This window comes from Callithrix jacchus, chromosome 20, assembly GCF_049354715.1.
Source record: "Callithrix jacchus isolate 240 chromosome 20, calJac240_pri, whole genome shotgun sequence".
NCBI classification, from domain to species: domain Eukaryota; kingdom Metazoa; phylum Chordata; class Mammalia; order Primates; family Cebidae; genus Callithrix; species Callithrix jacchus.
In genome coordinates this window covers 15,619,355-15,644,333 of record NC_133521.1, presented here as the reverse complement: position 1 = coordinate 15,644,333, position 24,979 = coordinate 15,619,355, and the positions used below count along the sequence as shown (strand labels likewise).

General features: G+C 55.2%; 1 protein-coding gene across 12 annotated transcripts; it reads right to left on the bottom strand.

Annotated features, from left to right (window-relative positions):
- Positions 1 to 81: 81 nt before the first annotated feature.
- On the bottom strand, positions 82 to 23,600 carry KATNB1 (katanin regulatory subunit B1). Of its 12 annotated transcripts, none has more exons than XM_078358341.1 (21): positions 23,529 to 23,600; positions 22,048 to 22,353; positions 16,970 to 17,100; positions 14,728 to 14,856; positions 14,060 to 14,177; positions 6,390 to 6,490; positions 6,014 to 6,055; positions 5,607 to 5,690; positions 5,278 to 5,393; positions 4,754 to 4,825; positions 4,392 to 4,542; positions 4,054 to 4,244; positions 3,800 to 3,930; positions 3,263 to 3,313; positions 2,283 to 2,347; positions 2,028 to 2,153; positions 1,772 to 1,921; positions 1,376 to 1,452; positions 1,228 to 1,302; positions 849 to 965; positions 82 to 509 (listed from the first exon to the last, which is right to left on the bottom strand). In XM_078358341.1, exons 6-21 carry the CDS (start codon positions 6,474 to 6,476, stop codon positions 377 to 379), a joined length of 1,668 nt encoding a protein of 555 aa, XP_078214467.1. In that variant the 5' UTR covers positions 6,477 to 6,490; positions 14,060 to 14,177; positions 14,728 to 14,856; positions 16,970 to 17,100; positions 22,048 to 22,353; positions 23,529 to 23,600; the 3' UTR covers positions 82 to 376. The 12 variants fall into 12 exon arrangements, with proteins under 12 accessions (XP_078214467.1, XP_078214468.1, XP_078214470.1 ...); XM_078358342.1 differs by lacking the exon at positions 23,529 to 23,600 and adding an exon at positions 23,213 to 23,509; XM_078358344.1 differs by lacking the exon at positions 23,529 to 23,600 and adding an exon at positions 23,213 to 23,509 and having other exon boundaries at positions 14,728 to 14,853.
- Positions 23,601 to 24,979: the final 1,379 nt, after the last annotated feature.

Genomic DNA, 24,979 nt, shown 5'->3' with positions numbered 1-24,979 from the left:
TCAGAAGAGGAGGGGCAGGCACTCCGGGGCCTGGGGGAGCCTTGTGGCCAGCGGAAAACACCCCCCGTGTGGAAACCTGGGAATAGTTACAAATTTAATAAAATTTGCCTTATAAATTACAGCAGCAGCCCCAGAGTCAGTTCGCTGCCCCAAGAAGCAACAGTTGGGCCAAGCTGGGCAGCTGCTGCTGGAGAGAGTTGTCTCAGAGTTTGGGGCTGTAGAGGTGGCCAGGGACCAGCGTCACCTGCTCCAGGATGGCCACAGGGCAGCAGCAGGGGCCAGGCAGAGGCTCATGGGCCGGTGAGCACAGAAGGAACAGGAGTGGGGGCCGAGGCCAGGCCCTGTGGGCTGCCGGGCACCCTGCCCACCGCGTTCCTCAGTCCAGACTGGCCATGAGCAGGTGCAGCTCTCGGAAGGTGCTGCCGTGGCGGCCGCTCAGGCCCGACTTGCTCTTGACCAGGCCACTGATGCTCTTGAGCTGCTTGTAGCAGAGCCGGCACTTGTGCAGCCTGTAGAGAGGGCAGTGCCTGAGGGCCAGCTGGCACTGCCACCACCCCCAACTCCAGGGCCTTTGCTGTTCTAACTGTTCCAGCCCCTCCTCCCAGGGGAAGGCGGAAGCCCAGAGCGGAACCACCCAGCCCTGCCAGGGATTGTGGGGCACAGCGAGGCCAGGGAGGAGCCCAGCTCTAGCTATTCCCACCACGCCCTGAGCCACAGCCCCAGACCAGGGCCTCCTCTAGACACTATCCCAGCAGGACTGTCAGTAAGACGGGCCCGGGCCTCCAGGCCTTTGTCCCTCACCTGTTGTGGCACCCTGGCCCCTGACACAGGCACCGCCTGGCCCTCACCTCTCCTCCCTGCTGATATCCACACCCACGGAGGGTGGGGCCGCCAGCATGTCCGTGATGAGGGGCAGAAACCGCTGCAAGATCAGCTTCAGGGAGGTGCAGCCCGTCTGGACGTAGCTTCAAGGGCAGATGGATGAAGTCACAGAGGGACCCAGGGCCACAGATAGAGAAAAAGCAAGGAACACAGGAGAGGTGCAGAAACAGACACACACACATGCCTTTTTCCACTCCCACCTCTGGACCGCTGAGGGGGCAGCGATGCTTCACAGCCAGTTCACGGAACAACCAGGCCCTTGGGGGCCCTTCCCATGGTCCTGGACGAGGCTTCTTGCCTCTCCCCTCCCCATCCTCAAGGCAGGCCTGGCTTCCCCACACGCACCTCTCATACTTGCTCTGCAGAAGCTTCTCAATCTGTGGCAGGACCGTGGTGCACAGGTCCAGCTTCCATAGGGAGCTAGAAGAGGACAGGACACATTGCCGTCAGCCCTGCCCCACCCCTCCGCCCCTTCCCCTCGGCAGCCACTTACGCTTTCTGGTTGACGATGTTCAGGAGGTCCACCACCACCGACAGGTCATTGATGGCCACAGCAGAGTCCACCGAAGTCTGTGCAAACAGAGCACTGTCAGGGGTGGGGTACTGGGGCGCAGTGTGATCCCGAGGGTGAGGGTGGGGCATGAACGTGAGTGTCGGTGTACTGATGGGGTTGTGGGGTGTTCATAGCACTGCACCTGACAGTGTGAGGCCAGGCCTGTCAACAGGTGCTGAAGAGATGGCACCCTGTGATGACCATGATGGGAGAAACAGATGGTGTCATGGCAGGGACGGCATCTCTCGCACTGTCCCCCCCATGGGTGGCCTCTCCGGGCAGGCAGGTGGCAGGGGCAGGGGTGAAGTGAGGCTCTGGGCAAGGATGGGTGCTTGCCTTTATGTCGCCTGTGGTCCACACAGCCCGCACGGTATCCAGGTTCTTGTGGCGGCTGGTGAGCACCACACACATGGTGTCATGGCCTTTGCGGATCTGTGACATGGCATCGTCGTCCACCAGCTCGGCCTGCTGGGGGATCTTCACGGCCTGCGTGGGATGGGCACCCAGATGCTGGCATGGGAGGAGCCAGCAGCGACGCTCTGCCCTCCACCCACAGACCTCCACCCACTCCTCGCCCTGGGCTCTCACTCACGGGCAGGAAGTCGGAGGCCTTCAGGCCGATGGGCTCGTTGCGAGTGGCAGGGATGATGGCAGGCTCAGCCTTGGGTGCAGGTACAGGTGTGGAAGCGACAACCGGGGGCCGGGGCAGGACCTCCAGCTGAAGGGGTTTGAAGCTCAGTGGGCACCAGCCCAGGGCCTCCCTCTCGGCCTCCCAACATGAGGAACCCCCCCACCCCTGGGTCAGGACCCTCTCTAGGCCCCTCCTCATGCCCCTCCATGGACATACGTTTGGCACCGGAAACTGCACATCCATGGCAGGGCTGGGCTTTGCTGCCTCTGCTGTGGCCACGTCTGGAAAAGACACAAAAGGAGATGACTGGGTCCAGCCAGAAGGGCCTGGCAGGAAGGGCAGGGCTCAGGGCGGGCCTTGGGGTAGCATCTGTATTGGGGGGTACAGAGCAGCAGCGGGGGTGAGGTAGCAGCGGTTCATTAGCATGGGGTTCCAGAGGACCTGGGTGCAAGCCTGCCTCCTCCCTCTCCCTCAACTCAACCTTAAGTCTGCCTGTGGGTGGGACCCAGGGGGCTCCAGGATGTGGCCGTCCTGTCCCTTCACTGGTGTGTATACAGAGGGAGCTGGGATGAGTGATGGGCAAGGAGGAAGTGGAGGCTCCTAGGAAACCACCCAGCCTCCAGAAGGAGCAAGGATGGTCCTTGAGGGGAGGCCAGGAGGAGGGCAGGGGACACTGTAGGACAGGGGTCCCCATGCCTGGCCCTTCACCCATAGCGCAGATGTTTTTTCCCTTCTTAATCCAAACCCCCAGCTGAGGCCTCTTGGGCCTGACCTCCTGCTGGGACTCACCCCCGCTCCCTCCTCTCAGCTCCCTTCCTGAGGGAAGCGCTCCCCTCTCCCTCTTCTTGCCGGCTCCCAGGCCTCAGCAGGTGTTCGCCTCCTGAGAGCCTCTGATGATCCCATCTACAGCCGACGCTGTCTAAGGTGGGCCCCCAGGGAGTCCTCTGTCCTCCACAGCCTAAGCATCCCTGGCAGGCCTGTGCATGTGGCGGTGTCTACGTCTGTCCCCCACACACCGGGGCACAGGCTCCCACGGGAGGGCAGAGACCCCTTGGGAGAGGCTTTGGGTAGTGAGTGCCCTGAGAGGGGAGGGCCCAGGAAGGGGCTTGTTGGGAGAACTCATAGGGAGAGGTGAGGGATGGGGTGTAGGGTGTGGGGCATCAGAGACCCTGGGAAGCCAGGCTCACCCAACTCACCGTCTTCTGGGGGTGCAGGGAAGGGCTCACTTCTCCGGGGTGGTGTCCGACCTGAAGGGGAAAGAGGACCCTGGCTGTGAGCGCTCCTGGCTGGGCCACCTGGCACCCAGGGCGCTATCAGAGCGTGGGAGGTGGAGGGTGGCCGCCAGGCATGTGGTTGCAGACCCTGGACCCTGCTCCAGTCCCAGGAAGCCTCAGTCCTGGGAGAGTGTGCGTGTGTGCGTTCGTGCGTCTGTTTCTGCCCCTCTCCTCAGCCTCCTTCCAGCCCACCTGTCCCTGGCAGGACAGAGACTGGGACACTGAGCAGCTGCTGGGCTGCTGTTGGGGAGTGCCCAGGTCCCCCTCACTTCCATCAGAGCACGGCCTGGTGAGTCCCAGGGAATGTGAGAATGGGGCACAGAGCCCAGGTGTGGGTTAGCAGGAAGCTAAAGGGACGTGGAGCCATGGCAGGCCATCCTGGAAGGACCCACAGCCTCCCTTTCACAGATGGGGATGCTGGGCTGGGGGTGGAGGCTGGGGGCGGGAGGCAGGCCTCACTGATGCTGTTCTTGGGCTGGAAGATCTCGTTGTAGTCCTCGGCATTCTGGATCTCGGCTCGGGACTCGCGCTCGTCCCGGTCATCCTCGCTGCTGGGGCTGCGGCGCTCGCTCTCTGAGTTCTGCTTCACCCTGGGGTTAAGAGGTCAGGCCCAAAGGAAGCAGGCGTCCTGTGAGGCCCAGGGCTGGAACCCCGAGGCTTCCCTGTGTATGACAGGCCCACCCCTGTGCCCCTGAAGGCCCCCAGGCCCCCACCTCTGGGGCCTGCTGCAGGTTGTACTGGGCCGCTCGTAGATGCGCCGGAGCGGGGCACTGGGGTTGGGTGGCGGCTGCGCCAGGGGCCGGTGGTCCTGCACAGGGTCCCGGGCCACCGTGCCAGTCCTGGTGACACGAGTCAGATCCACCACGTAGGAGGAGACGTTGCTTTGGGAGAAGGCCACGCCAATCTGCAGGAAGTGGAAAGTCAGGGTTGGGCCTGCAAGCTGAGGGGGCAAAATCCCAGCCCCAGGGCGGGGTAGAGAAGGGGTCTGGGGCAGAGGAAGGTGGCTGGCCCGGTGGGAGTGGGGGGGTGGTGGGCACCATGGCTCTCTCACCAGCTGGTCATTGCAGATGGCCAGGTCAGCCACCTTGCCCCAGTTGACGAGGACGACATCAAAGCATCGCTCAGGCTCCCAGCCGTAGACGCGCAGCGAGTCCTGGCAGCCGCTGTATAGGCAGCAGCCGTCTGGGTTGAAGAGGACACTCCTGGGCCAGTCAAGAGATGGCTCTGGGTCCTGCAGCACCCAGTCTGGTCCCCACCCCAAGGAACCCAGAGAGCCCGGTACAGAGAGGGTGCAGAGCAGAGAAGGGAAAGGCCCACCCGCAGCCACGCCCTGCTGCCCAGAGGAGCGCTGCCCTACTCACCCCCGGCCTGTGTACCTGATAGGCCCAGGCTCTCCACCCCCGGCCTGCGTACCTGACAGGCCCAGGCTCCCCTTCGATGCAGCTCACCACCTGGAACTTCTCCAGGTCCCAGAAGCGGATGGTCCTGCAAAGGCAGCCAAGCTGTGCTGCGAAGCCTCTCCCCGAGTCCTGGCCTCCACAGGCCCCTGGGAACCAGCTTCTCTAGAAAGCTCACCCTAGGGCATGGTCACCAGGAACAACGGCTGGGGCAGGGCTGGCCCTGACTTTGTAAGGAGGAGGCTGAGCCTGATGGCCCTGGCCCCTGGGCTGGCCCCAATAGCTGTAAGCCTCCGGCCCTATAGAGCCCCACTAGGTGCCTTGGGTCCAAACCTGCCAATGAAGCCACAGACCTGGGACACTGGGGCCAGGGAACCAGCAGGGGAGATGGAACAGGGTTCCATCCTGGCTTGGCTGAAATCCAAAGGATCATCAAGTGTATGACACCCCAGACAGTGACAGAGCTGGAGTGGAGACACGCAGAGGACACGGTGGCAAAGAGCTGCAGACACGAGCGACTCGCCCACACCTCCTCCTCACCTGTCAGAGCTGCCGGAGGCCAGAAGGTATTCGTTGGGGTGAAACTCCACCACGTTGACAGGCCCCGTGTGACCCAGGAACTCAGACATCATCTTGCCAGCAGTTAGATCCCAGAGCTGGAGGCAGGGCAGGGAGGTCAGGGCCAGGCACCTTGGCTGCCCACCCTCCCTCTAAATCAGGCCAAGCTCTTTATCCATAAAGCACCTTCCACTCGGGACAGGCGTGGGGCATGTGGGCCCGATCAGGAGGGAGGTGAGGACTCAGTCTGTTGTGATCAGCAGACCCCAGGCCCCTGGCCCCTGGGCCCAGGTCAGGCTCGGGGGAGCTACCTTCACAGTGTGGTCATCTGCGGCCGACGCCAACCACTTCCCATCGGGGCTGAACCGGAGACACCGCACAGCCTGACTGTGCCCCTGAGGGAGGAACAGCATGAGCTCACCCTGGGATCCTGGGCCCACAGACCTCTCCCTGCCTCCTCACTCCTGTGGGACCCCTTCCATCTGACCACACAGGCGACCCGCCTGGTTCTGCTTGGGGCGGTTTGATGAACGTGGCTCTAGGGGATCCATGGAGAGCAGGGGGTCCAGGTGGGCCGCCCGTGGTGTTCCTGCTGGGCTCCAGATCCATGTTTCACGTTCTCACCCATCCCCTCCACTCCCTGCCTGGGTCCGGGCACTATGTCACACTCAGCACCTGCAAGGTGCTGATGGAGTCACCAACAGAGTGCCATCCTTACCCTGTATCGGAAGACACAGCCTTTCCTCCTGATGTCCCAGAGCTGTGGGGGAGAGAGAAGCAGAGGGGCAGAGTCAGGAGAGGTCATGAATGAGGCCTGGAGCCAGTCAGAGGACAGAGTGTGGCCGTGAGCAGAGGGCGGGGCCCAGGCTCCTCTAGGTCGTTACTCTTCACAGTGACAAGTACAGAAACTGCTCACTAAAGCTGGCATTCTGAGCAGAAGCATCTGGCAGGTGCCTGCCACCCACCTTACCTAGGACAGTGTAGATGTGGCTGCAGAGAGGGAAGAGGTCCCCTCAGTGGGCACCCAGCCTGAGGGCCGGACCAGTCCTGCTGCAGTCCCAGCAGGAAACACAGGGCGTGGAGCAGCCTCTCACCTTGATGTTCGTGTCCTGAGAACCGGAGGCTACGAATTCGCCGTATGGGTGGAAATCCAGGCTGCAGATGTTGGCTTTGTGACCCATGAGTGTGCGAAGAACTAAAAAGAAGAAAAGCAGAAACAGTGGCTGAGAGGCACATGGGAGGGCTGCGGTGTGTGTGTGTGTGTGTGCTTTCACAATGACTGCACACAAAAGAACAATAACACGTATTTTTAAAATGGGGAAACCATCAAGGGTCCCACCCCACAACTAATTTTTTTTTCTTTTGAGAGGGAGTCTTGCTCTGTCTCCAGGCTGGAGTGCAGTGGCACGATCTAAGCTCACTGCAACCTCTGCCTCCTGGGTTCAAGCAATTCTCCTGCCTCAGCCTCCCAAGTAGCTGGGATTACAAGCACATGCCATCACACCTGGCTAATTTTTAAATACTTTTGGTAGAGAGGGGGTTTCCCCAGCAGCAGCAGAGCCAGGGAACCACTGCACTCAGTTCAGGCCCCGTAGACATGCAGCTGATGGTGGACAGGGTGCCCAACCCCGCCCAAGACAGTGCAAGGAGAGAGACCAGGAGAGGTTCAAGCTCAGAGAGAAACTGCTTGGTTGGAAAGAGAAATCCAGGAAGGCTTTATGGAGGAAGTGGTATTTGAGTAGATGTCGGTGAAGGATGAGGGATGCTCCGTTAGGCAGATGGAGGTGATGGGCAAAGGCCCTAAGGAAGGCAATAGAGGGCGTGGCTGGGGTGGCCCTGGTACACACACGTCTTCTTGGGTGACCCCATCCAAGGGATTTTGAAGGTGGCTGTGAGGACATACTGAGGAGCTGTGAGAACTGAGAGGAGACCAGGAGGACACGAGAGGACCAGAGTGGAGCCTGATCGCCTCCTGCTGCCCTAGGAACCGCATCTCCCATCCTTTCCTTGAAGGGTTAGCAGGCAGCTCCATGGCCAGGCACCGCCCAGCCTGGAGGGAAACCTTGTGTGTTTCAGGGTGTCCTCCAGCACCACTCAAATTTGTCTCATGTGTCCTGCTTTTGGAAAAATTTATAATTCACTGTCTGAATGAAACCCATCATCCCATGAGTGCTGGGGCCAGGAAACGTGGGTGTCCAGCCATTCTTAGGTTTGAGCCAAGGTACAATAAATAGGGTGCCTTGTGAGCTGTCGGAGGAGGTGTTCAAGGTTCTGTATATAACACTTTACTGCAGAGTCGAGATCCAAGCACTGGGTGAATGAAATGAACTCTACTGTATGATCTTCTCTAACCCAATGTCAGGACGTGGGCTCTGGCTTCAGACAGTCCTGGGATCAGCCTTGGCTCCTCCCTCACTGGCAGTGTGACCCTGGCAATCACTTACCCTCTCTGAGCCTCATGTTGGGTCACAGAATGGAGAAAACAAATGGACATAAAGCGCTTAGCACAGGCTCAGCATATGGTAAGTGCTCAATAAATGGCAGCCGTAATGAGTCCCGTTCACACTTCCTGCAGGAGGCCTGCCTTCTGCTCCTGGCTGTCTGACAAGCTGGGCCTTCTCTCCTCATTCCCAGGCCTCAGTGCCCCTCTGCAGCTGGCCCTGTCTGGCACTGGAGCTGGGTCTGGGCACTTCCACATCCCTCTGGAGTCTGTGGAATGCATATCCAGTTCACCTGCACCAGAATCTCTGCAGCTGTCCCTCCTTGCTTCGTGTAGCTATCAGGTGCTGCTGGGGGCTGGGCACTGCCTCCTGGCCAAGGAAGCCACGTTGGCTCCTACTCCAGTCCACATCTGCTCCCAGCCCATTCAGCTTGGATCCCATGGCAAGGCTTCCAAAATCCTGCCCCACCCGGAGAGGATGTGGTGGGGTCCCGCCCTGTGTGGGCTGGCTACATGGAGCGCTGGCCGCCCTCCTGTGGGACCCTGTGGGATCCCCTGGGCTGAGCCACCCTCGCCCTGTAGTTGCGCTGTGGAAAGCAGGCAGGACCACATTTTTCTGGCCTGACTCCTGCCCTTGCTCTTCTGTCCACAAAGGCCTCTGATGCCCAAGTTCAGTCACAGGATCCAGGAACTGCAGAGTGGAGGGGCCTCCGGGGTCTGTCTGCCTGCTGCAGAAACCCCCAAGCCCTCCCAGCTGAGCAGCTGCTCAGCTCACATCTGAGTCCTCCAGTGATGGGTGGCCTTCCAAGGCAACCGATAGGATAGGCAGCACTCTCTTTTTAAATACAGACAGCGGTCTCATTTTGTTGCCCAGGTTAAACTCCTGGCCTCAAGTGATCCTCCTGCCTTGGCCTCCCTAAGTACGGAGATCACAGGTGTGAGCCACCATGTCAGTGGGGCAGCTCTCTTTAGAACCTTTCTACACCTGGGGCCTCAGTTTGTCTGTCACTGTTGTCTACGGTCTGGTAGGTGGGGGTGGGGGTAGGGGCCGGAGGTCTTAGCTCTACCTGCTGAAAGGCAAGTTTCTCTTCCATCCAATGGCAGAACAGAGAGCACTGGGATAGGAGCCCTGACGCCGGATTAAAGTCCCAGGCTCTGCTACCTGCAGCTACCACGCTTTCCTAAACTCGCTGTTCTCCCTGGGCCTCCATTTGCCCATCTGTCAACTTGGCTGTCCATCAGAATCACCTGGAAGTGTATTCAAATCCAGATTCTGGGCCCACCCCAGTACTGTATCGGGTTTTCTGGAGGTGGGTCTGGCCGTGAGTGTGTGGTGAGCTCATTGTGGAGCAGCCAGGCCTGGCCGTTCAGGGCTCAGGAATCCAGCGGTCTTCAGTTTTCATTTCTCAGCCACTTCAAGGAATTCCTCACATTTCCCTTATGAGGAAAACAGCTGTGGCTGAGAAGGCCTGGACGACAGGCAGGGCGCCCTTGGCTTCTCTCTTCTGTCTCTTGCTTTCCGTGACTACTGAAGGGCTGGTGGCCAAGCGCTGGGATTCAGGTCCAGGGAGCTGTCTGCCTTCTGCCTGAGCTTCCCACCTTCTCCATTAGAGCCTAGCCATGCTGGCCTCGCTCCTCCCTGGCCCGCTTGCATTCAGTGATGCCCAAGCACAGATACCCGGCGTGGCCAGGCAGCGCGATCACGCGCCAAGATGCAAAGCCTGCAGGTCTGTTTTATCAAGGAGGTCCTTGGGCTCTTTCTTAAACTGACCAGCACTGAGCAGGCAAGCATCACTGAAGAGGCCTGGGGCCCATCTTTATTGAGTGCCACCCACACAGAAAGCCCCCTGTTCTTGAGCAAAGGGAACACACCGCTGTGTAGGCATGGATCATGGCTGCTGCCTGGCTGCCAACATAGAGCAGGAACCAAGGAGACGCCTGGAAGAATCCTGAAGTCTCAGCCAGGCCAGAGTGGCTCTCTTCTGGAAAAAACAGCCTATGCAAAATCCATGTTGCCATTTCCTCTCCAGGGCTTCAGGTAGGTGCCTCCTGCCTGGCACACAGGAAGATCCAACCAGGGCTATCAAAAAGCATCAGGCAGGCCAGGTTCAGTGGCTCACACCTGTAATCCCAGCACTTTGGGAGGGTGAGGTGGACAGATGACCTGAGGTCAGGAGTTCACGACCAGCCAGGTCAACATGGCGAAACCCTGTCTCTATTAAAAATACAAAAATTAGCCAGGCGTGGTGGTAGATGCGTGTAATCCTATCTACTCAGGAGGCTGAGGCAGGAGAATCACTTGAACCTGGGAGATGGAGGTTGCAGTGAGCTGAGATTGTACCACTGCACTCCAGCCTAGGTGACAGAGTGAGACTCTGTCTCAAAAACGAAAAAAAAAAAAAAAAAAACAAACCATCAGGTAAACAGGTCTTATCTGGACCTCACACTGCTGGCCTGTATGGTGTTCTGAAAAGAATGCTAAATGAGCTGTCAACATTTTAAAATTGGCTTACATGAATTTCCAGATTTCCAGGCTCTCTTGAAAAATCGGGAGAGCTGGCACCACCTGCTAAGGCACCGAGGCACAGGGGCAGTGGGCAAGTCTCTCCGCTCGGCCCAGACCTGAGGGCATGAGTTTCCAGACCACAGCTGCAAGAAACCAGCAAGGATCCAGCACAGGGTGGAAACAGACCCACCCCAAGGCTCATCACACCAGAACACTGGGAGGAAGACCCTAAAAGCCTGCAGAGAGAGAGGAAAGAGCGAGACAGAGGAAAGGAGAGAGAGAGGAAAGAAGAGAGAGAGGAAAGAAGAGAGAGAGGAAAGAAGAGAGAGGAAAGAAGAGAGAGAGGAAAGAAGAGAGAGAGGAAAGAAGAGAGAGGAAAGAAGAGAGAGAGGAAAGAAGAGAGAGGAAAGAAGAGAGAGAGGAAAGAAGGGAGAGAGAGGAAAGAAGAGAGAGGAAAGAAGAGAGAGAGGAAAGAAGAGAGAGGAAAGAAGAGAGAGAGAGGAAAGAAGAGAGAGAGGAAAGAAGAGAGAGAGGAAAGAAGAGAGAGAGGAAAGAAGAGAGAGAGAGGAAAGAAGAGAGAGAGGAAAGAAGAGAGAGAGGAAAGAAGAGAGAGAGAGGAAAGAAGAGAGAGAGGAAAGAAGAGAGAGAGGAAAGAAGAGAGAGAGGAAAGAAGAGAGAGAGGAAAGAAGAGAGAGAGGAAAGAAGAGAGAGAGGAAAGAAGAGAGAGAGAGGAAAGAAGAGAGAGAGGAAAGAAGAGAGAGAGGAAAGAAGAGAGAGAGAGGAAAGAAGAGAGAGAGGAAAGAAGAGAGAGAGGAAAGAAGAGAGAGAGGAAAGAAGAGAGAGAGGAAAGAAGAGAGAGAGAGGAAAGAAGAGAGAGAGGAAAGAAGAGAGAGAGGAAAGAAGAGAGAGAGGAAAGAAGAGAGAGAGGAAAGAAGAGAGAGAGAGGAAAGAAGAGAGAGAGGAAAGAAGAGAGAGAGGAAAGAAGAGAGAGAGGAAAGAAGAGAGAGAGAGGAAAGAAGAGAGAGAGGAAAGAAGAGAGAGAGGAAAGAAGAGAGAGAGGAAAGAAGAGAGAGAGAGGGAAGAAGAGAGAGAGGAAAGAAGAGAGAGAGGAAAGAAGAGAGAGAGAGGAAAGAAGAGAGAGAGGAAAGAAGAGAGAGAGAGGAAAGAAGAGAGAGAGGAAAGAAGAGAGAGAGGAAAGAAGAGAGAGAGAGGAAAGAAGAGAGAGAGGGAAGAAGAGAGAGAGGGAAGAAGAGAGAGAGGAAAGAAGAGAGAGAGGAAAGAAGAGAGAGAGGAAAGAAGAGAGAGAGGGAAGAAGAGAGAGAGGAAAGAAGAGAGAGAGAGGAAAGAAGAGAGAGAGGGAAGAAGAGAGAGAGGAAAGAAGAGAGAGAGAGGAAAGAAGAGAGAGAGGAAAGAAGAGAGAGAGGAAAGAAGAGAGAGAGAGGAAAGAAGAGAGAGAGGAAAGAAGAGAGAGAGGAAAGAAGAGAGAGAGGAAAGAAGAGAGAGAGGAAAGAAGAGAGAGAGAGGAAAGAAGAGAGAGAGGAAAGAAGAGAGAGAGGAAAGAAGAGAGAGAGAGGAAAGAAGAGAGAGAGGAAAGAAGAGAGAGAGGAAAGAAGAGAGAGAGGAAAGAAGAGAGAGAGAGGGAAGAAGAGAGAGAGGAAAGAAGAGAGAGAGGAAAGAAGAGAGAGAGAGGAAAGAAGAGAGAGAGGAAAGAAGAGAGAGAGAGGAAAGAAGAGAGAGAGGAAAGAAGAGAGAGAGGAAAGAAGAGAGAGAGAGGAAAGAAGAGAGAGAGGGAAGAAGAGAGAGAGGGAAGAAGAGAGAGAGGAAAGAAGAGAGAGAGGAAAGAAGAGAGAGAGGAAAGAAGAGAGAGAGGGAAGAAGAGAGAGAGGAAAGAAGAGAGAGAGAGGAAAGAAGAGAGAGAGGGAAGAAGAGAGAGAGGAAAGAAGAGAGAGAGAGGAAAGAAGAGAGAGAGGAAAGAAGAGAGAGAGGAAAGAAGAGAGAGAGAGGAAAGAAGAGAGAGAGGGAAGAAGAGAGAGAGGGAAGAAGAGAGAGAACGTGGAAAGAAGAGAGAGAATGTGGAAAAAGAGAGAGAACGTGGAAAGAAGCCGGTCCCCTGTGAAGGGTCTGGGATCAGAATAGAACTGGCCCCTCTTAATAGCTACCCTGGAACCTAAAAGGCAGTAGAGCTGCACCTTCCAAATGCTGAGTGCTATTTTATTGCCAACGTCAAACTCTATATTCCGACTCATAAAACAAACACAAAAGCAAATGATGGGGGTAGCATAAAGTCACTTTCAACCATAAGAGTTCTCTCAAACTATGCCTGCCCCACACCCTTTCTCAGTAAGCTGCGAAGGAATGTGCTCCATCAAAAACAGGGAGAAAACCAAGGAAGGTGGCGGTGTGGGGCCAGGAACAGCAGACAGAGAATTCCCCAGAGAGGAGACAGGAGGCCCAGGATGACAGCTGGGCTGCAGGCCACTAGGACTGGAGGAGAGGCTCTGAGAAAAGGCACCTGGATTATGGGATGGGTTTCAAAGAAACAGGAGGAGCTTTACTCTTCTGGCAGAGAATTTGGGGATGAATGAGTAATAAGGACATAGAAAACACATGGATTAAAAAAAAAACAGTTAACTCCAGAAAAACCACGTTATTTAAAAAAATAGTGGTAAATGACACTTAGGCGGTCCTTATGTTTTAAACACTGCCTACTGAAATGGTGCTACCAGGAGGGTGGGAGGAAAAACATGAGCGATGGGGCCAGGGGTAGCGGCCATGAGAGAGCGTAGGAAGGGAATAACTAATGTGTTAACACTTTTTTTGTTTTGTTTTTTAGATGGGAGTTTCGCTCCTGTTGCCCAGGCTGGAGTGCAATGGCACGATCTTGGCTCACTGCAACCTTCACCTCCTGGGTTTAAGCAATTCTCCTGCCTCAGCCTCCCCAGCAGCTGGGACTACAGGCATGCCCCACCATGCCCGATTAATTTTGTATTTATAGTATAGACAGGTTTCACCATCTTGGTCAGGCTGGTCTTGAACTCCTGACTTCAGGTAATCCATTCGCTTCAGCCTCCCATAGTGCTGGGATTACAGGTGTGAGCCACCGCGCCCAGCCCCAACATTTTTAAAAAAGAAAGAAAGTGCAGTATGACCATGTGGTCTAGAAAGGTAGAGGCGGTCAGCAAAGCACAGACGAAAGACAGAAAGCTGTGGCTCCTGGAGAATGGGAAGGAGTGGGGCAGAAGTCTCCTCTTTCTATTGTAATTCACTGTAAACTACTGGTATCGGAGGCTTTAAAGTTTAGGCTATGTACAACTTCCATAGAGATGAAAACTAAATTAAAACAGAGCACAAACAAACAGATCTGGTCATCCCAGGCTGCCTCTGGTGGCACAACGGAGCTGAGGCAGAGTGGGGACCACCTCGAGTCAGGGTACAAGCTCCCTGGTTCTTCACGGCTGTCCCACACAGCCACCTCACTCACTCAGGTGGCCTGCAGGGCTCCTGGCGGCATGTGACATCCCTCCAGGTTCTAAATACACACATCCAAACACACACACACACACACACACACACACACACACACACACACACGGTGGTTCATGCAGACACTTTCTGGCAGGCCCTCAGCTGCTCGAGGCAGCAGTGCATGTCAACGCCAAGCTAATGGGTGTGGAGTGGTTTCCACACTGCCTGGTTAATGCTCCAGGAGCAAAGCAGCCAACCTAGTCCAGGCAGGTTTCCTGGAGGAAGCGGCATGACCGCAGAGCCTGAAGACTAAGTCAGGCGCGCATGCGCAGGAGGCAAGCTCGGGGGCCTACTTTTGGCAGCTTCCAGGTCCCAGACGCGGATGGAGCCCGACTGGGAGCCGGCCACGATGAGCTCCTCAGGGGTGTTGAGGCGGACGCTCTCCACTGGGGACGTGTGGCCCGTCAGACTCTGTGGGGAGAGGGCAGCAGCTTCAGCGCACTGCTGGACAGAACCCCCCGAGGCGTTACCCTGAATTCCAGGTCCACGGGAAAGGCTAAGGCAGGAGGGGGCGCCCCCTGGGGGCCACAGCCCAGCCCTCCTGCAGGCCCTTTCTAAGCAGCTACTCCTCTCAGCCTGGGTTCCCAGGGTTAAAGGTGGCCAAACCGTCATCCCCCAGCACCTCCCTCTTCTCGATATGCTTCTGACATGGGTATCACCTGCAGAAATGGCCCTGGGTCCCTTGGAGGGAAGCAACTGGCCAAGATAAAGGGATGCTGTCCCTTCAGCCTTACCCCGTTCCCATCTTTGCTGCTGCCCTATGCAAGCCCCTCAGCAAAGGAAGCCATGGCAGAACCGAGGCCTCGCTGGTCCCGGGCACCCATCTTGCCCCTCTGGAACCCCTGGCTCTCCCTGACTGCCCATCCCCGTGAAAAGGGGAGAGGTTAGGGGAAGGTGGAAGACTTTTCACTGTGGACCCTCTATCTTCTGGATGTCGAACAGAATTAAGTATATCCCATACTCAAGAATAAACAGGCCGGGCGCGGTGGCTCAAGCCTGTAATCCCAGCACTTTGGGAGGCCGAGATGGGTGGATCACGAGGTCGAGAGATCGAGACCATCCTGGTCAACATGGTGAAACCCGGTCTCTACTAAAAATACAAAAAATTAGCTGGTCATGGTGGCGTGTGCCTGTAATCCCAGGTACTCGGGAGGCTGAGGCAGGAGAATTGGCTGAACCCAGGAGGCGGAGGCTGCGGTGAGCCGAGATCGCGCCATTGCACTCCAGCCTGGGTAACAAGAGTGAAACTCCATCTCAAAAAAAAAGAATAAGCAAAAATAAATCCAAGAGGTCGGCCTGGAAGGGGAGAGTGTGCACACAACACCCAAGGCAAGAGAAACCCTGGCAGGCTGGTGTGTGTGAGTGAGGGCAGTGGCCAGGGCAAGACTGGCTGGGGCCTAACAGCTGCATCTGGTGTTCGAGGACATGCCTGCAGGCCAGGCCCCAGATGCTTGGCCCCGCTCCTCAGCAGGTGGTGGCATGTCCTGTTTTGGTCAGTCATTGGTGATACTTTTTCAGCTTGTATAAGCTACTACTTTGGCATTTCTGGGGGCTGGCATTTCTGGGGAACACATTTGAACCCTAAAAACAAAGTAAAACAAAACATTTCGAGTCATCTTTACTGACCCCTGGCACCCTTGCTGAGACTGGGGTGGATCTCAGTTCTCCCTCTGGATCTTACAAAAACACTAAGGTGATTAAGTTTCTACCAAGAAATTCATCCCTTGCCATAGTCTTCATTTTTGTTTTGTTTTGTTGTTTTTTTTTTTTTGAGATGGAGTCTCACTCTGTTGCCCAGGTGAGAGTAGTGGCACAATCTCAGGTCACTGCCACCTCCACCTCCCGGGTTCAAGCGATTCTCTTGCCTCAGCCTCCTGAGTAGCTGGGATTACAGGCGCCTGCCACCACGCCTGGCTAATTTTTGTGTTTTTAGTTGAGACAGGGTTTCACCATGTTGGCCAGGCTGGTCTCAAACTCCCCACCTCAGGTGATCCGCTGCCTCAGCCTACCAAAATGCTGGGATTATGGTGCCCGGCCTAGTTTTCTTTATCTTTATTTCATCAAGAGTCAAAACAATGATACTTCCCTGGTTGGAAAGGGATGGGCTGGTTGGGCAGGGAGGAAAGGGCAGGTTCCGATGCTGGTGAGAATGTAAAATGATTTCCGGAGGGCAATTTGGCAATCCGTTTTGAAAGCTTTAAAATAAGCACACACCCTTGAATTTAATGCAATGATCACAGATCTGCTCAAAGATCTAGGTGGCTGAGGATGTTCACCACAGAGTGGTTTAGCAGAGCCCAGAACAAGCTGGAAACAACCTCCATGTGATAACAGGGTGTGGCTAAGCTAATTGCAGCTCATCCCTACAAGGGAACACCATGAAGCCATTCAAAATTATGCTGTAAAAGAATATTTGTTGACAAAGGTAAATCCTTGTAGCATTGTTATTTTTAAAAAGCGGGCTGCACCAGAGTGGCAGTGCATTTTTATTCATGTGTGTGCTTGTATGTGTATTTGCATGTATACATGTGTACATCATGTACAAGTGTGCACACGCGTGCATGGACACATATACGTATCTGTTTCAGCATCAAGAAGGACTCAGGCCAAAGCACCCACTGTGGTGGCCTTTGAATAATACAACTATATGTAGTGAATGTTTGTGTTTTCTCCTGTGCGCTCCTGTTTGGAAAACAGTTTCCAGCATTGAACATAGCTGCGTAAATAGTGGGGAGATGATATTTAAGAACTAGCTCCCTAACCAGCTTGAGCCAGGTCCCCTCAAATCCTCACTGGGGAATGAAGGCTGGGAATGAATTAAAATAAACGCCCACATGTTGCTGCCAGGCGGGCATATAGGCAGGTGGGAGGGCAGGGTTACAAATCTTTTGGCTCAACCACAGGCCCAGGGCTTATTTTAACCTTCTCACGCAGCCTGCCTGGAGTTCTTAAAGTACCACAGGCAGGTGACTCCCTCGCTCCTGAGGGCTGGCCACTGTCCCAGCCATGCTGGGCTGCCCTAGGCCTCACTAAGCAGACAGCTGGGGGAAGCACTGATGGTGTCCCCACCATGCCCCCTCCACCCCTGGTCTGGACCCCGGAGGATAGGGGGCCCTGGGCTCAAGAAAGGGAGCAGCTTCCAACCCCTGGCCCGTCCCCTCCCCAGGCCCTCGTTCTGACCCCTGCTGGCTGCTGGGGCTCACCATGATGCAGTTGGGCTTGTTGATGGACCACAGGTTGACACGGCAGTCATCCCCGCCCGTAGCCAGCAGCCGCCCGGACGCCTTGCCCAGCACCAGTGAGGACACATTGCTGGCATGGGCGACGATCTCTTCTACACAGGGAAGGAGACGGAGAGGACATCAGGGGGGCATGATGGGGCCTTGTGGGGGAGGGGTGACCCTGCTGGGCTGCCCGCTCTGGAACCTGACGGCAAGTGGAAGGCTCTGCCTCCTTCAACTCCCCCACTGGTGCCCACCATGAGCTGCAGGGCATGGGACCGAGATGGAAATCACCGCTTTCATCATTCCTGTCCTACCTTAAGACTTCATGACTTTTTCCTGGTTCGGCATATCACCTGGTAATACTGACTAGTTATACTCAATTTTAAAAATTGACTTGGTATTTTTATTGGCTTGGTTTTAAACAATATCCATGAAATTACAAGTTTGATATACTCATGATACTCTATAACACAAAAAGAAAAACAATTTTGTTTTTTTGAGACAGGGTTTTCGCTCTCATTGTCCAGGCTGGAGTGCAATGGCGCGGATCTTGGCTCACTGCAACCTCCGCCTCCTGGGTTCAAGTGATTCTCCTGCCTTGGCTTCCTGAGTAGCTGGAATTATAGGCATGCGCCACCACACCCAGCTAATTTTGTATTTTTAGTAGAGACAGGGTTTCACCATGTTGATCAGGCTGATCTCAAACTCCTGACCTCAGGTGATTTGCCCGCCTCAGTCTCCCAAAGTGTTGGGATTTGGGATTACAGGTGTGAGCCACCACGCCTGGCTTGAAAAACAATTATTAAAAGAAAAAAAATTGACCATGCAATACCTATGCACCTCTCAGCTGCTGACCGTATGTCCACACAAACCCCGATTTAGGGAACACACTTTAAGAACAACTAAAGTCACCTCTAGACAAGCTGTCCCCAGGTGAGGACAGGGCTTTGGCGCACAGATTCAGAATCACAGATCAGGTTCTGGTCTGAGGGCTGCGATCTGCTATTGCATGGCCCTCCTTGGCTACTTAGTCCCTTGTCCTCTGACGACCTGGTACCTTGTCTGGAAAGTGGGGATGATCACGTGTCTGCTCACACCTGATGCTGAGGACTCCCTGAGAGTGTGCCTGTGTGCTGCTTAGTAGCAAGCGAGGGCTCCATGATGTTGGGCAGGCTCGGGGGTAGTCACCATGAGAGAGTAGGCATGGGGGCCCCAGGTGGGCACTGGAGGGTGGGCTTCATGAGGAGGAGGCAGGAGGTAACAGACTGAGCAGACGGGGTAGGGGTGATGGCTGACCACACAGGAGAAGGCTGTGCAGACAGCCCAAGGCCCCTGGCCTGGTCAGTGGGGACGGCAGACATGAGCCTCTGAGGACTCCGCAGAGAGCAAAGCACAGGCAGGGAAGCAAGAGGCGGCCCGGGCCTCAGAGCCCATCCCTGTGCGAGCCTCTCCTGGAAAGAAGGAACAAAAAGGCAGTTCTCCCACAGAGGCCAGGGGAAATCCCCAAGGTGCTGATGCCTCAAGGCAACCGGGAGGCCAGTGTGGGTGACTCCGAGGAAAAGGGTGTTGCAGCCACGGTGCTCCGCAGGGGTCCCCTCCTGCATCCCTGCCCTGACTCCACCCTGCTTGGGTGTCTCTGCTTCAGGCTTCAGATCACAAGGAGGTTGGGAAATCGGGCCCAGGGAAGCTGCTTGCCAGGAACCCGGGCTCCGAGGGGCCACCAGGAATACCCAGGGGACAGGTCACAGGCTCAATCTCACCGATGACACCCCCACGCCTGGCCTGGCCAGGGCAGAGCCAGCACAAGTAGCAGCACCAGCAAGGGTGAGGGTTCCCTGCAGGCCCAAACCTGAGCCAGGGTACTGGGGAGCTCGCTGTGGAGATCCCAGGGAGCCAGGCTCCACTCTAGTCCCATCTCGACCAGAGCCTTCTGTCCTCTGGATACTGTGGGGACAGAAACCTGGGGAAATCCAGCCACAGACATGTGTCTATTTGTGAGTTTCCACTCGACCCAGAAAGAGGGCAAAGCACCTTCTCCCTGGCATTCTGTGCCCAAGCCTGACATCCTCTCCATGGAGGCACTGCCCACTCCCTCTGGACTACCTGGGGGGCTCCATCTGTCCCCGGCCCTCACTCATCTCAGGGAAAGTGTCTGGCTGGGCCCTGCCTCCCTGGGCCTCAGGACCACTGCCCCCAGAGACACCCATTCATTCATAATATCAGTATTTCCTGGGTGCCTGCTCTAGGCCTCGCATGAAATATGCCCCAGTGTGACCAGATGGTGGCAGGGGCGGGGGAAAAATCACAGACTTTGGGGTGAAAAGGATTTAGAAGTTGGGCCCTTCTAGAGGGGCCTGTACTAAGCAGCCTGACCAGGGACTGACTGGAGCCACGGAGGGAGGGGCAGAGGGGCAGGGACACAGCACAGGCACCTGCAAAGGAGGCAGGGGCACCACCCTAAGAGCTCCTCCTTCAATCCTGGCTGGAAGGACAGCAACCAACAGCCCAGGCCAAATACTTGATTTTCATGCAAAAAATAAAACGTAAAAATCCTCGGCTGGGCGCAGTGGCTCATGCCTATAATCCTAGCACTTTGGGAGGCTGAGGTGGGTGGATCACCTGAGGTCAGGAGTTCGAGACCAGCCTGGCTAACATGGAGAAACCCCGTCTCTATTAAAAATACAAAAATTAGCCGGACGCACACCTGTAATCCCAGCTGCTTGGGAGGCTGAGGCATGAGAATTACTTGAACCCAGGAGACGAAGGTTGCAGTGAGCCAAGATAGCATTGCACTCCAGCCTGGGCGATAGAACAAAACTCCGTTTCAAAAAAAAAAAAAAAAAAAAAAATCCTCAGTATGTACCAGCAGGCCAAGCTCTGCGGGTACAACCTGGGACCCACATCTAGCCAAAGCTGGGGAACACGGTTCAGCATGGCCAGAGGGACTGAGGAGCCACATCCCAAACACAAGATGCAAAGTACTAGGTTTCAACCACCGCATGTGGGCCACGCACCTCTGATCCTCACCAGACCCTGGAGCCAGAAGGAGCCAGAGGTCATGTGGCCGTGGGCTCTTCAGAGTTTCCCATAGATACCACTGTGCACATGAAATCAGCAGCAGCAGCAGATGCCCAACGCGGCTGATCTCATTACCTCCTGCTCACACACTCTGATGACTTGGCCTTGCCTTTAAGATGAAGTCACGGCAGCCTCAGGAGGGCTGGGGGTCCTGTGGACACATGCCCCTGCAGAACTCACTAGGTCCGTGCAGCCCCACGTTCTTCCTGCTGCTGTGCTGCCGCCCATGGACTCCCCTGAGTCCTTCCAATACACTGAGCCTCCTGCCTCAGGGCCGTAGCACCTGCTGTTCCTGCAGCCTGCAGCATTCCCACTGCACCCCCAGTTAACCGATTTCAAAGCACAGGTACCAGCTTGCAACTAGAGGAGACATGGAGGGATCCAGTTATGCAGTCCCTGCCTGTTGCTCTCCCCAGGCTCTGAGCTCCCACTGGACAGAGACCTTGGCTACTTTGTCCCCCACTGGCTCCCCAGTGCCTAGCTCTGCGGAAAGGCCAGCTGTTGAAGGGATGAATACGTAATCCCAATAATTACAAAGCCACTCTGACCAAAGTATGCCTTCCTTGGGGAACCATAACTGGTTCTCCCAAAGCCCTAGAACTTTGGGGAACACGAAAATGGCCGTAATCTCTCACTTTACAAGCAAGGAAACAGAGGCCCTACAAAGAGATTTGCTCAGAGTCTTATGGTTAAATTCAATGGTGAAAAAGTGTGGAGTCTTGGCCAGGCGTGATGGCTCATGGCTGTCATCCCAGCACTTTGGGAGGTCAAGGTGGGTGGATCACCTGAGGTCAGGAGTTCAAGACCAGCCTGGCCAACATGGTGAAACCCTGTCTCTACTAAAAATATAAAAATTAGCCAGGTATGGTGGCATGCGCCTGTGATCCCAGCTACTCTAGAGGCTGAGGCACGAGAATCACTTGAACCTGGGAGGCGGAGGTTGCAGTGAGCTGAGATCATGCCACTGCACTCCAGCCTGGGCAACAATGAGGCTCTGTCTCAAAAAAAAAAAAAAAAAATTGTGGAGTCTTGTCCCAGCTCCTGAAAACCAGCCCAGGGACAGCTCACAGCAGAGAGTGACCAGGTGCAGCACACAAACGCTATGCCAGCTAGTTACAATGGGTAGGGCAGGGCCCACTGAGGTGCCAATATGTAGGGGAATTCTCCAAATATGATCTGGGGATGCTTGGGATCCTCAAGATCCTTTCGGGGGGTCTGAGAAGACAAAAGGATTTACACAATAACACTAAGATGGCATCTGCCTTTTGCACTCTCATTTGCTCGTAAACATATGGTGGAGTTTCCCAGAACACCACTAGAGGCCCATTTGATTATATATTCTTGTTAGAAAATGTCTCAATATTAACTTCTATCATGGTAAATACTGACAGATATAACTCCAACCAAAAAAAAAGCACTCTGGGGTCCTCAGTAATTTGGATGAGTATGAAGTCTTTAGATGAGAGTCTAGACCAACTTGTATAGGGCAATGGTGGGTGTGGGCAGTGCCCAGCCCTGTCTTAATTCCTCTGCCTGCCCCTCTTAGCTCCCACTCCTTCCCCCATCTCAGGCCCAGGATGCATTCATCTGACTGGAGAAGTTTGACTTGGGAGATGTCTGAAAATGCTGAGAACATCTTTCAGGATTCCTCACCCGACTGTCAGCCTAACGAAATCCTGCGCTAAGTGCTTTACGATGTCCATCCTGTCACTTGAATTTCACAGAAAATTTAGAATGCAGGCATCACTATCTCATTGCACAGAGAAGAAACTGAGCCTCAGAGAGGTTAAGTCACCCGCCCAAAGTCACCCCGCTAAGAAGTGCCACCATCATGATGTACATCGTTGTCTATCTTATTCCAAAGTCTAGGAGTCTCCTCCTGTACCAAGATCCGGAAACAAAGCTGTGGGTTCAGTCCTCCCAGCAACAAGCAGCTAACAGAATAAATGAGGCGATAAAGAAAAATGAAAACCACTCACGCAACTTCCAGGCTGTCTTGGTGACCACAGGGGTGGCCATCCTTCAGCTGGCTGGCACCTGAAGCCCCACCCCACAAAATCAATTGTGCTTTGCTCGTGGGGTGGGGGTGGATCCCCCCCAGATCCACCAATCAAGTTGGCAGGGAGTTCCCACACATCCAGGCAGAGAAAATGCCTTGTCTCCTGGCCTTGGGCTGCCTCGTGGTTCCAGATCACCCACAGCAGCAACGGCAGCAACCTGTGCACATCTGTCACGATCCTGGATCATGGAATGTTAGGCTTGAGCCATCTCAGCTCAATACAGGGCTGCAATACAAACAGAGGCGATGTCTTGTTAGAAAATGCTTGCTAAGAGCTATAGCTCCCTGGATCACCAAGGCCACTCCATAAAGACTGACATCCACCAAAGACACCAGAGCCAGAAGCTGCACTGCAAATTGGGTCTGGGCCTCTGCAAAGGGAGCACCTCAGGTAGGGTGACTTGAAACCCAAGGAAAAAGAAACTCCTCCCAGAAGCCAGGATAATGAGATGCAGCTTTGTTCCGGGGATGCTGGCTGCCTAAAGTGTCGCAGCTGCAGTGGGGCGGGGAAGACCACGTGTCTGCCATTCACATAGATTTCCTAGGAGTCGTTGTTTTTGTCTGACGTGTGGGATGTTGGGGGGTGGAGTCAGAAGCTAAGCTTTTGGACCCAGGAAAGGCATCCCAGAGATGGCCACTGAAGTCCTCCCTGGAAAGAATCTCGAAGACGACCCTGATGGTCCAACGCCCCAGCTCCTGGCAAGGGAACCGCTCTTGCTCTCTCCGATTCCCAAGGACAAAGCTAGGAACTAGGCCTCCAGTCTGGGCGTGAGTGGCTATGACTCCTCAATTCTAAAAGGCCACCTCATGGAGCCTCCTACCTCCTTCCCACAGTCACTTCACCTCTTTCCCATGAGCCCGCTCCCCTCTGTCCCCTTTTTCCTGGGTCCCTGGGTCTACCTCTCTAGTCCTCCATTCACACCCCCTTTTCTCCCTGCCCCGAGTCTCCCACTCATGCATATCCTGTCTCCTGAGCTCCCTGACGTAGTCCCTGACGCGCCAGACCCCCGTTACTGCCCTTTCTCATATGTTCCCGGGGTCTCCCATTCATTCTTTCTCCTGCTTCTCCTTTCCCTATTCATTACCTATCCTCCTGCAGACCCCCAGCTTTGCTTCCAGCCTCCCCGGTTGTGCCCCCTCCGGCCTCCACGCCGACCCATCTTGTCCGGAGGCTGGAGCAGGTCCCTCGGCCTCGGTTGATTCTCCCAACCCACTGCTTGCGGAGTACGGGCTCTAGCCTTCCCACGCTCAGAGCCCCCTGCCCTCAGGCCCAGCCAGCCCCGCCTGGCTCGGCCCAGCCCAGGCCCCACCGTCCCCTCGCCTCCTCGTCCCCTTGCCCACTCCACCTGCAGCTGCGGCTCCGGAGGCCAAGGCTCTACTCCAGGGGCGACCCCCACTTACCTCCATCGCCTGCCCTGATTGGCCGCTGCTTGACAACCGACCCTCACAACAAAACCTCCGGCTCAGAGCCCCGCCCGCCTCGCCTCCTGCACCAATCAGGTGCCGCGGGCGCTCCGCCTCCTGCCAGGACTGACCAATGGAAATAGGCGCTTCTGCCGCTTTTCCTAAGTTCCCGCCCTCTTTTCCTAAATCGGACTAATCAAGAGGAAAAAGCATTCAAGAGCCGCCCCTTGGCCTCTAACGAACCAATGCAAGCTGCCATTTCCTTGGTCCCGCCTCCGTCTCAAGTTTTACCTTTCCTCCCGCTTTCCTTCCTTGAACCTAATTTGTGTTTGAAAATTTTTTGAGAGCCGCCCTCCAATGGCGGCTGCGCCAATGACTTGAGCAACCTTCCTAGATTGACCAATTAGCGTCCGCATTATTCGAAAAAAAAAAAAAAATTCCCAAGTAGCCAATGGGAAGGGGACTGTAGGGACAGTGTGAAGCCGCGGACCTTCCATCTTGGAGTGGGGCAAAACCTAAGGAGGCGTTAGTCGGCATTTTGCCGAAGCTCCTCGTTCTTACCTTTTCCTGCATGAGGACTTTGCCCCTGTTCTTTGACCCGGACGCCGGCTTGAATCCCCCACGGGAGGTCTAGAAGGAAACAGCCTGATTCCGGGTCCGAGGCAGGCGCTGAGCCTAGCGTGCTGCCCCTGCAGCCGCCGCCGGCGAATGGATGCGTGGGCAAGGGGCTGCTGCTCCCTGAGGGGCCGCAATCTGGAATCCGAGAAAGGCCGGCTTTATTTGCGACACGTTGGACTGGGTGGGCTCAAGGAAGTGCTATAACCCGCCTCGACTCAGGGCCCTTCGCATAGCCACTTAGGAAGGACTCGGCCCCGCAGCCACCTCTTCCCTGTCGCCCAGAAGTTGGTCCAGGAACCTAGAGCCCCTCAAACCTCCCCATTCGGCCTCCAGCCTCTCACCGCAGGTTGGGGCTCCTTGGGCTTACGTAACACTCACCACAGCCCGAAAGGATAGGAATTCCTGTTCCCTTTTACTGATGAGGAAACCGAGGCCTCAGTTAAGATGCTTGTTAAAAATCACACGGTGAAGAATTCGAACCCGTGTTCTGAAAGCCAAAGCGTTGGGGAGTCCCCACTCTGCCTCCCAGGTTCAAATGATTCTCCGGCCTCAGCCTCCCCGGTAGCTGGAACTACAGGTGCCAGCCACCACGGCTGGCTAAGGCTAGTTTTTGTATTTTTAGTAGAGATGGTGTTTCTCCATGTTCGCCAGGCTGGTCTTGAATCTTCATCTTAGGTGATCCACTCGCTTCAGCCTCCCAAAGTGCTGGGTAGGCGTGAGCCACCATAAGGCACCTTTTAAAAATTAGACTAGGAGAGTAACATCGGATCAAAACTATCCAGCCTGCAGTTTCCCTCAACTTTTGTATTATAAAAAAACTAAATCAAGGA

What these genes read in the sequence shown, in the direction of transcription:
- KATNB1 (XM_035282627.3), bottom strand. Translation starts at nt 22,087, where the DNA reads ATGGCCACCCCTGTGGTCACCAAGACAGCCTGGAAGTTGC. An exon ending in CAGATGACCACACTGTGAAG is followed by an intron (nt 5,394 to 5,606) that starts GTAGCTCCCCCG and finishes CCCTGCCTCCAG; the next exon opens with CTCTGGGATCTAACTGCTGG. An exon ending in GATATCAGCAGGGAGGAGAG is followed by an intron (nt 510 to 848) that starts GTGAGGGCCAGG and finishes CCCTCTCTACAG; the next exon opens with GCTGCACAAGTGCCGGCTCT.